We start from the raw sequence: 11062 nt of genomic DNA on the forward strand, positions 1-11062 counted from the left end.
CTCTCTCTCTCTCTCTCTCTCTTCTCTTTCTCACTGTGTGCCTCCAAGTAAGTTTTATTCCAAATTCCAAGAGTGTCATAGAATTTATACCTATGAGGCATTTTCTACTGCTCTCTAAAAGTTAAGAGTTTTCTGCATGCCAGATTTTCTAAAATTTGAAAATTAGCTATAATTTTCTAACAAGTTCTTTTTCTTAAGTGAATTTTCTCAATTCATATGTTCTATTATTTCAAGCCTTAACTTCATAAATCATAATTTATGTTTTTAACTCATTCCCCATATATCTGGTCCTTCTTTACTTTCATTGTGTTGGAGATATTTGGCACAAATAGTAACTTATATATCTCTTGATGTTTGCACATACATGTAATGTCTCTCACAATTTTCACACAACTTGATGAAAGTAAAACCTAGATTCTCTTAAAATGGAAAAAAGATCATCCTAGAATGCTCTTTATATTGCTACTCAACCAGAAACACTATGCAAAGCAAACTGTGATTTTTAGTTTTTCAGGTATAAAACAGTTTCTGAAAATGCTATAGATAATGCAAGAGCATCACAGAAGGTGTCTAAGCCACGACAGTTCTATGATCTTCTGACTATAAGGTCCAATTTTTGTCCATAAGTTAAACTTCATTTTTCATGTCACAGATTGTATTAAAAATAATGTAAGACAAAACATTGTGATACCTCTTAAAACATACTCCGAGTTTTCTTTTCCAGATTTTAGGACAGAAATCAGGGTGATTAACAGATTAGAAAGAGGTGATGTGCTAGTGAGAGAGAGAGATGCTTTTCTTTTTAAACTTTGTTCAAGAGAATTCTTTATGTTCCAACAATTTTAGTCTGAAATGTATCTCTTCCTTTTCAGTCTCCACAGACTTAGAAATTAGAGGATTAACTGACTGAATAGTAATTTTTAGAGACAGAGTCTTATGAAGCCTAAGATGGTCTAAAATTCTCTATAGAGACTTAGGATGTCTTTGAACTCTTGGTCCTCCTGCTTCTCCATGGCAGTGTGAGGACTACAAAAGTGTGCTACCACACCTAATACTAAAAATATATCTTTATTAATTTAACATTTCTAAGCTGATATGTATAGGAATTTATTAATGTGAATACCCATGATATTTGACATGTGTAAAAAGTGGGAATTTTTAACTCAAGTATATAGTGGTCGCACACATCCATTATTTTTACAATGAAGGCTTTAAAAAGTGTTTGATTTATTCTTTTTAAATGGAATTAATGCAACTAAGAGATTGTAGCAGTTTGAGTTGTCGTGAAAGAAAGTTTCCTTCTCCTTCTTATTCAACTGATCATCTCAATAAGGGATATTTTTTCTAACTATAGACCTTGCTAGGGAAGATTACTTTTAATGTTAGTGAAGCCCAAACTGGTTCTTCTCGGCCTGCGACTGTCTCTGCCACCATAGCCTGTGTCACCCAAGCTACTCAGATGCTGTCATACTTCTTAACTGGATTTTTATCATTTTATAGCATAGTTAGTTAGCAAGTAACTATATTTACAGCATTTATAAAAGTCTAGTTGTTTTAGTATGCATCTATGATATTTATCCTTAACTTTTCAAAGTTCTTCAAAGAATAAACATTACCGATTAGAGGATCGCATCATTCTGTCCGTGTAAGTGAAAGTGAAGCTCTGTTCCCCATCACTTTAATAGTGTTAAAAGCTGGCTGTTTCCAGAGAGACATCTTCTATAAGGAACAGACTCAAAGCTCATTCAACTTACATCAGCTGTACTTACTGTTCATTTTGGATTTAATCTGATTAAGGGTGTTGCTTAAAGAGCAATTAGTGGTCCACTGGGATAGGACTATTTTCTGAAACAACCAGAGACAGATAAATATTATGAAGAGTAATTATTATGAATATCTTTAAAGATAATTAATAAGGACATTTCCCAGATTTCATCTGGGTATTTTGATGTTTGAAATATTTGCTGACTGTATAAAAAAATGTACCAAATAAAAGTGTTATATTTATCTTTTGAAAGATTAATTATACTTGGCTAGGCTTCATAATTAATGCTTAAAAATCACTCTTCTCTCTTTATCTTTTAGGTTTTCCTTTGTAATATAGAAAAATTCATTTTAACAAACACGAAGATAGAATTATGGATTGGCTTTAACATGTGTTTGAATTTTAACAGACAAGAAAAGGTAATGTCAGTATCTGAATCCAGATAGGTTTGGGTTCAAATATAGTCCATGTAAGTATGAATCACTAAAATTTTTTAAAAAGTTATTTGTCTCAATTTACTTAGTTCCATGGATTATAACTGACAATATCCAAAATGACAGGCAGGTACCTTCTCAGTCTGGTACCTATTGCCCGCGTTGGAACACATTACTACCTTACACCTAGACCACCCTTGGTTTCTTTGAAACCTCTGTCCTTGTAAAACTTTGCATTGTGTCCTTGTTTAGCACTGCTTTGTGTCAGTGGTCTCCTTGTTGTTGTTGCCCACGGCAAATGTATCCTATGTGTTTTGGGTTAGAGACATAAAGTCACTGTTAATGAAATGCTGGTGTGAAGAACTAGAAGTGAAACTGGGGGGAAAAGGGTGACTGATGGGAAGGAGAGGGGAGAAGATGTGGGAGGATAGTTCAACGTTAATTTTATTTATGCATGAAATGATTTTATGAACACCTATAGAACATTACTAAAGGACAAGAGGCCAATTCTCCCTCTCCCAGGAGTCATTTGGTGCCTGCAGTTCTTTGTCTAAGGGTCGGATTCTGTGAGATTCCCCTTGCCCCTCTATGTTAACAAATCTATTGTTATTGCCATTGTTTGGGTTTTATTTATTCAGCCATTTCTGAGACAGACTGTTTTAAAGCAGACTTTCTGGTATTATGGCTCTTCCTATCTTTGACTTCCCAGCCAAAGGCTTTAAAATAAACCCACAGTATTATAATTTCCTACTGCAGAGAGGGTCTTGTCTCTGCCAGAAAACAGTTGGTAGCCTCAGAACAGTCATGCTAATATTGCACCAGGGAACCTATCTTTCCTGACAGGTTGTCGTTATAGTGTTTAAGGTCCACAGCAAGATAAAACCATGTCTTTTCCCCCTAGCTGCTTGCTTAGTTACCTTCACCGCTATGAAAGAAAGCTATGTTTCTGCTTAATTTACTCACCCCCAACTCCACACAAGTTAGATTTTAGACTTCATAGAATTGTGTTCTTGATCTGACCATCTGTTGTTTTTCCATTTTTTTTTTCAGGTGTGCTATCACATGCTCTTTAATGTCCTTCTTATCTTGTCTCTTTCCTTTTTACCTGAATATTCTCATGCACAGTCATACAGAGGATGCTCCTAGTGTAGCATCTAACTGGGAGAATAAGAAAAACACTTGATGTGCTAGAAACCAACATGAGGAAGGATCATCTACAGAACCCTAGATCATCTACAACCAGGAAACCCTCCCAGATGAGAAACTGCTTTAGTTTAGAGTGTAATGACATGCTACATTAGCCATTCAATACACTGAGACAGACTATTATAGGAAATACAATTAGAAACTAAATAAACAATGCCTGTAGAGAAAAACCTTGTAAACTACTGAGGGCGAGGGAAAAGGTAGGGCAGAGCAAGCAAGGAGAAAGAAAAAAATTGACCCCAAAATGACTAAAGAGAACAATCCATGTCATTTATGTTCATCTCACACATTAAAATGCCCAAAATTTAATACAAGTAGAATGGGAATCCCCCTCCCCCAGTAATTTGTAATATAATCTGCAGAAGAGAGAATTTATGTAAATATTAAGGGTTAGATCACACCATCTAAGGTTTCCCAGAGCTGTCAAAACATTCTTAGAGTGGAAAGCAGATCCTTAAAAACAGAAAATAAAAGAACGACATTGTCTATGTTTAGGTGTCAGGCAATGTTGGTCATTGTGATGCTAAGTTGTGAGGGTCATTGGATTGGTCAGTGAAGGTGGTCATGGGGTTGGTCAGTGAAGGTGGTCACTGTGGTGATCAGCTGTAGTGTTCACTGTGATGTGCAGTCAACCACAGTGGCCACTGTGGTTGTCAGTTTTAGTTTCCATTGTCATGTTGAGTAACAGTATTCAAAATTGTGGTCAGTTGTAGTGTTCACTTTGATGGTAAGTCATAGTGAGTATGTGAGCAAGTGAGCCTCTGTTTCCTATGCCTTCTCTTGGAATCCTTTCCTTTTGTTTGCCTTCTCCAACTCTGACGTGTTCATTGTTTTATCCTAATGTGTATTATTTTTTAATTGTCCCTTAGAAGCCTGCTTATGTTCTAATGAGAGACAAAGATCCAGAAGGGAAGGTAGATGGAGAAAAACTATGAGGAGTGATCATTTTGGAGTGGGATATAATAAAGATATGCTACATATGGGGAAAAAAGCTATATTCAATAAAAGGGAAGAAAAGTGTATGTAAGATTAATAGAAAAGAATACATCAAAGCTAATGAGAGTTTTTGGCAGTAGTGTACCTGCTGAAGTTGGTGCATATGTCATCAGCCAGCAGGCATTAAGAAATCAATATTATTAACAATATATAGGCAACACACTTACTCTATGGGTTGGTTACATTTGTGTCAACTTGGCACGAGATAAATTCGTCTGAGAATAGGGAGCACCAATATTTTAAAAATGACTCCATAAGGTCTGGCCTATAGGGCATTTTTTAAAATTAGTGACTGATGTGGCAGGGTCCAAATCTTTGTGGGTGAGGTCATTTCTGGGCTTGTGGTACTGGACTCTACAAGAAAGCTGGCTGAACAAGCTAGGAAGGGGAAACCAGTAAGCAGCACTCCTCCACGGCTCCCGCATCAGTCCTGTCTCCAGTTTCCTACCCTGCTTTATAGTTACTATTTTGAAGTTTTCCAGGTTGAACAGAGATGAGGAAAAATAAGCCAAATAAATCCTTTCCAGTCCAAGTTGCTTTGGTTATGGTATTTTGTCAGAGCAATTGTAACTCTACTCATAATACTCTACATCTAAAAACTCTTCAGTACCTGTATCTGAATGCAAGCCAACATTTCATTCCATATAACATTATATCATTTTTCCAGATATTGAGGCACTAAATACTTGAGAAACCTGAAAGCATATGACCAAAATCAACACAGTTCTCCAGTCTGGAAGCAATGGACTGAGTGGCTTTGGGATGTGTCATAAAAACATGTTGGGGCTGAAGTAGTTAAAGCCAGTGCCTTGCATATATCTTGGGACTTCACATCTCTTAGGACTGTAGGAAGATTTATAAATTAACATCTCTTATTTATGGAGTCGAATGGCCACTCATAGGAAGGAAAATTGTTGTACCCAGTGTTAGAGACCAGGGATATATTTAGGTGAGAGAAAATGAAAACACACAGTTGAAAACTTGAGAAGCAAAAGAAAGATGGATATGTATCAAAAGTAGAAGAAAAGCCATTTGGGGAAAATTTTTGTTTGTTTGGGATTTTGTTTGTTTGTTTTCAGTTAAGGACAAGCATATGACAAAACATCTTAGTTTTCATGCTCATCTGAAAGCTTCAGATCACATTTAGCTTTTCAAACTGAGGAGGCTTTTATAGGATACCCAAGACTGCATGGCTCAGGTTCTTTGTCAGTGGATTTGCTGCTTACAGGAGGCAAAGAGATGCTTTAAAATTTAACAGATAAGGAACTGCAGTTTAAGAACTAACCCTAGCAACCTATGGTAAGTCTGTGAGGACTGATTTAAAACTGTAGTCATAAGCAATGTAAAATGGACAGTCAAAAGCAAACCTGGCTAGATACATAGGGGGACTAGTCACTGCTAGATAAACAGCTGTATCACATGTCTGTGTACTGGGGTAACCACAGAGTCTAACATGGATTTTCAGATTAACACCTTAGTAAATGCCAAGGATTCTCATCTTTGTCTGGGTGAAAACCTTGTATTATGCTCTGGGAGCTAGTTTATATTTGAACCAAATAGAATGAAATACATCTAGGTAGGAATGTTGTAATTATCAGTGGAAATTGACAATAGTAAAAACAGTTATGGTGTGAAAGAGTTATGGTGTGATTCTTATGTATGTTTAGTAGTCACTGGTTGTCATTGAGATGAAATTGATAATTCATTTATCTATATGACTTTGAGAAATTCTTACTCATGAGAGCTCTATCTACAGTATGATGATGTACGTTTTCTCTGTTTCAGCAGAATCACTATTTTGTGATTACCATCTATAGTGATCATTTTAAATATTTATATATAAATTTCCCATGTTATTTATTTTTAGATATAGATATAAATGTTTCTTTAATGAGGAACAATAACTGTGTGGGCTAGAATATAAACTAATACCCTGGTTTGGATATAGTATCTCCCTGGTTTCTAGCACAATACTGCCAAAATTTCAGTTGATAAAGGATTCAGCTTTGGAATATATAGCATTATATAGAGTTTAAAAAGTGAATCTACATTTCAACTGCAAAATAATTCAAGCTGATGTGGTATAGAACCAGGGACACAATGTTCACTATGAAGTGGCATCTTAATGAAAACAAAAAGTCAGTTTAATTTTCCTTAAATTTTGTATTTTTCTCTTTGTTGTAATGTTTTTTTCTTTGAAAATTATACATTATTTTACCTAAATATATTTTCTTATATAATTAGCTTTCAAAGTAACAATCCAAGTTATTGGTATTGTGACAGCTCTCACAAGACCTGAACAGGTTCACATCAAACTAAATACCAGTCTGGGACTGGGAGACTGTATACAAAGTCTTACCCCTAACTAAAAAGCTATTTGCAACTGAAATTGACTAGAAAAGGAAAATTGTTTTCTCTATGGTAGTGTTATTGCTTATAACAACTATACTCTAAGGCAGATTCCTTGCCCAGGTGTAATTGACAAAACAAAAACATAGACAAATCAAACAACAAAAAACCCATAGACTCTATGTTTGTCTAAGTATGTGTTTACATGTGTGTGTGCATTCTTTTTCTATTTATATTTTTATCTTATTTTTTCTTATCTGTTTTGTTGTGTTTTTGAAAGAGAGAAAGGGAGTTTGGAAGGGTCTGGAAGGAATTAGAAGAGGGAAAGAATAAACACAATATGCATTATATCAAATTTTTAAATAAAAAGAAGAGCTGCAATCCAAACCAAAATCATATTTGGAGTCTATTTTCTGAAGAAACCAAGATTATGACATCAATTAAACAACAAAATAGAGAAGGATGAGGCATGTATTAGTCTAAGCTTTACTGATTTCTCTAAAGATGCCTTGTGGGATGCTCCAGAATTTTGAACACAAACTCTAAATTTGACGGGTTAATGCATCAATTTAAATCTCTGCAATGATTAATCAATGAAGAGTTGGTGTAAAACCCCTACTTCTCAAAAACATGTCTTTGGAAATTATTAAGTTAAGACTGTGGTCTTCTAGTTTATGTATATGCACTGTCAGGCTGACGTTTTGGAAGCTTATATTTAAATGGATGTTAAATGAGACTTGCAGAAATGTAGGAATCGTGGGTTGAGAGTAGTTTTTCCATTAATTTGTTTGTTTATTCACTTTACATGCCAGCACAGCCTGTGCCCTACCAGTCCTGAACTTGCATGCTTCTGCCCCCTTCTTTTGTCCCCCCTCTTCACCTCTGAGAATGGGGAGGTACCCCCTGGGTACCGACCCTCTTGGCACCTCAAGTTACAGCAGGACTAGGCATATCCTCTCCCAGTGAGGTCAGGGAAGGAAGCCCAGTTAGGGGAATAGTATACACACATAGGCAACAAGGTAAGCCGTCCTTGTAGTTGTTGGGGGACCTGCATGAAGATCAAGCTGCACATCTGCTATGTAGATAATTTTAACTGACAATAATCAACAATGCAGAGAAAGGGGAAATGGGATTAGAATGACTGAAGAAGTTATTACAGGTAAGCATGGAAGTCTCCTTTGCTTACTTTTCCTTTTTCACCCAATCTTTTTAAAATACAGATCCTGGACTTGTCAATGCCATATCCATTAGAGAGTAACAGTGGAACCAGACTTCACTACAACAGTCAACCTAATGGCACTCTCAAACTCCAGTGGCATTGTGTCCTCCACATTCTATCTCACAGGCATCCCTGGCTATGAGGAAGTTCACCATTGGATTTCTATCCCATTCTGCCTTATTTACATTATTGCGGTAACAGGAAATTGTTCCATCTTGCACATTGTACGTACAGACCCCAGGCTCCACGAACCCATGTATTACTTCCTGGCTATGCTCTCACTCACTGATATGGCCATGTCTTTGCCTGCTATGGTATCACTTTTCAGAGTGTTGTGGTCTATTTCCCGAGAAATCCAGTTTAATATTTGTGTGGTTCAAATGTTTCTGATTCATACTTTTTCCTTCACTGAATCATCTGTGCTCTTGGCCATGGCCCTTGACCGTTACGTGGCTATCTGCCACCCCCTGCGATACGCTACCATTCTCACACCAAAACTTATTGCCAAGATTGGAATTGCAGCCTTGCTCCGGAGTGCTATTCCACTCATCCCTCTGTTGGTTCGTCTAGCGTTCTTTTCCTTTTGCCGCTCCCATGTCCTTTCTCATTCTTATTGTCTGCACCAGGACATAATCCGCCTTGCTTGTGCTGACATCAGGTTTAATGTTATATATGGAATGGTTGTGATTCTTATGCTGTGGGGTATGGATTCTTTGGGTATTTTAATAACTTATGTTTTCATCCTTCACTCAGTGTTAAGAATTGCATCCAGGGAGGGTAGGCTTAAGGCACTCAACACATGTGCATCCCACCTCTGTGCTGTGCTCATTCTATATGTGCCTATGATAGGGTTGTCTATCGTTCATCGTTTTGCCAAACATTCCTCTCCCTTTGTTCACATCTTCATGGCTCATATTTACTTAATGGTGCCACCAGTGCTCAACCCAATCATCTATAGTGTGAAGACCAAGCAGATCCGACAAGGAATCCTCCATTTGATCTGTCCCCACAAAATCAATTCTGCAATGTAAGCATATCATCAAGGCACAAGCTGTTGGTACTGATGGCGTGATGCCGTGGTAAATTTTTGCACATTGTGTTCAGACAAAATACATGCAGAGCAAAATTAGAGGCCACTCAGTTCCAGACAGGCTCTTTAGCACTCACTGTTGATCATTAGGATGAGATAAGATGACCTCACACAGCCTTTTAAAGTCATAATTAGCTATTAATGTATCAGAGAGAAATGCGATGCAAGTCACCAGCTTTTCTGTTCTTGCCTGTACTAACCTTAAACTTCATATAAATAATCTATCCCTCAAATTTTTCTTGAATCAGCAAAACCCAGATTCCTTTTGCTTTTTTTTATTCTTTTTGGTTTTTTGAGACAGGGTTTCTCTGTTCGGCCCTGGCTGTCCTGGAGCTCACTCTGTAGACCAGGCTGGCTTCAAACTCAGAAATCTGCCTGTCTCTGCCTCCCAAGTGCTGGGATTAAAGGCGTGCGCCACCACCACTTGGCTCCTTTTGCTTTTTGACATTTGATAGTGTTGGGCATAGAACTTTACATGACATTTTACATTTAATTATTATTATTATTATTATTATTATTATTATTATTATTATTATTGTGCTTGAAATCTGTTTATTCAATCATAATTGAGACGGTAACAACTTAATACTAAATGTTAATTGTACTTATACTATAAGTCAAAGCAGAAGTTGCTAGCTTCCTAGGTGTCATCTTTAAAAATATAAAGGTATGTAAATCCTTTCTTATCTGGGATGTACAGTCTCTTTAGAAGGAAGAAACATCAATATCAATTTTCTTTACTTTTTTATGGGAATGACTTTATAGAATTCTGAAAATAATTTTGCCATGTTATCAGAGATTATTATGTGAAGCCAAAAAATGTAATACATTAGTTCAATGCATGCTTTAATAAGAATTCAGAGTGAGGAACATATTTAAAAATTTTCAAATGCAGGTGAATAATGATTGCTTATTTAGAATATTTGGAAGAAGAAAACATGACATTCCAGATCCTTTCTGTAGGTGATTCTTCATTGTTGTTGTGTTTGCTTAGTTTTAACTTGTTTTATTTAAAACTTTCATGCAATTTATTTTCTTGCACGTCCTTCCAAATTCTCTAATGTCTCTGATCATTAGTTAAAAAATAAAATCTTCTTCTATCTTTGTAATAATCCAGTTCATATATGTTCATAAATTGTGGAATAAGAACTGGAAATGTTGCTGTGTTTTGCTAGTCCTCAGATCTCATTATTTGGCTTAAATGAAAAAATAAACTGGAACTGATGTAAAGATGCATGGTTTCTTCTGATCACATCTACCTTGCTAACTGTTAATGTATGCTCATATATCTTATTCTAGCTACTGTCCTAGAATTTGACTTACCTTGGTGTGAAAGTATCCTTTAACAGTTATTGGATGTATATGCAATGAAGAAATAAATAAGTCACTGATTTTTTAAAAAAAATGGGTAATTTGGGTGTTATCTTTTTTAATCCTAATGTTGTAATGAAGTCACACTTAATACAATGCAAAGATCCTCGAGAATTGAAATTCGGATTTCAAATTCCAGGCAGTTGACTCACTCCTGAAGAACCCATGACATCCGTGCTGCCCCTTGATGGATTTTTTTTCCACCTATGTCTTGTTCCTCCAAGTTTGATCCTTTACTTGAGCCTACTTGCTATTTTTCTTTTTCTTTTTATTAGATGTTTTCTTTATTTACAGTATCTCCTTTCCCAGGTTCCCCTCAAAAAAAAGAAAGAAAACGAAAAGAAAAGAAAAGAAAAAAACCAAAAACTAAATCAAACTCATGTTCCCTCTCCTCTCCCCCTCCTCATGACTCCACCCCCGTCCTGCTTACTGGCCCTGGCATTTCCCTACACTGGGGCATAGAACCTTCACAGGGCCAAGGGCCTCTCCTCCCATTGATGACTGACTTAGCCATTCTCTTCTATACATATGCTGCTGGAGCCATGAGTCCCATCATGTATACTTTTTGGTTGGTGGTTCAGTCCCTGGGAGCTCTGAGGGTACTAGTTAGTTCATATTGTTGTTCATCCTAA

General features: G+C 36.4%; 1 protein-coding gene across 1 annotated transcript; it reads left to right on the top strand.

The window, feature by feature from the left end:
* Positions 1 to 8043: 8043 nt before the first annotated feature.
* LOC116100707 (olfactory receptor 51L1-like) lies at positions 8044 to 9000 on the top strand. Its single transcript, XM_031384444.1, has one exon. The coding sequence runs from the start codon at positions 8044 to 8046 to the stop codon at positions 8998 to 9000; it is 957 nt and encodes a 318-aa protein (XP_031240304.1).
* The last annotated feature ends 2062 nt before the right edge of the window (positions 9001 to 11062 follow it).

Source organism: Mastomys coucha, unplaced genomic scaffold, assembly GCF_008632895.1.
Source record: "Mastomys coucha isolate ucsf_1 unplaced genomic scaffold, UCSF_Mcou_1 pScaffold21, whole genome shotgun sequence".
Classification (NCBI taxonomy): Eukaryota; Metazoa; Chordata; class Mammalia; order Rodentia; family Muridae; genus Mastomys; species Mastomys coucha.

Excerpts from the sequence above, each read along its gene's own strand:
- LOC116100707 (XM_031384444.1), top strand. The coding sequence starts at position 8,044 with ATGGCACTCTCAAACTCCAGTGGCATTGTGTCCTCCACATTCTATCTC.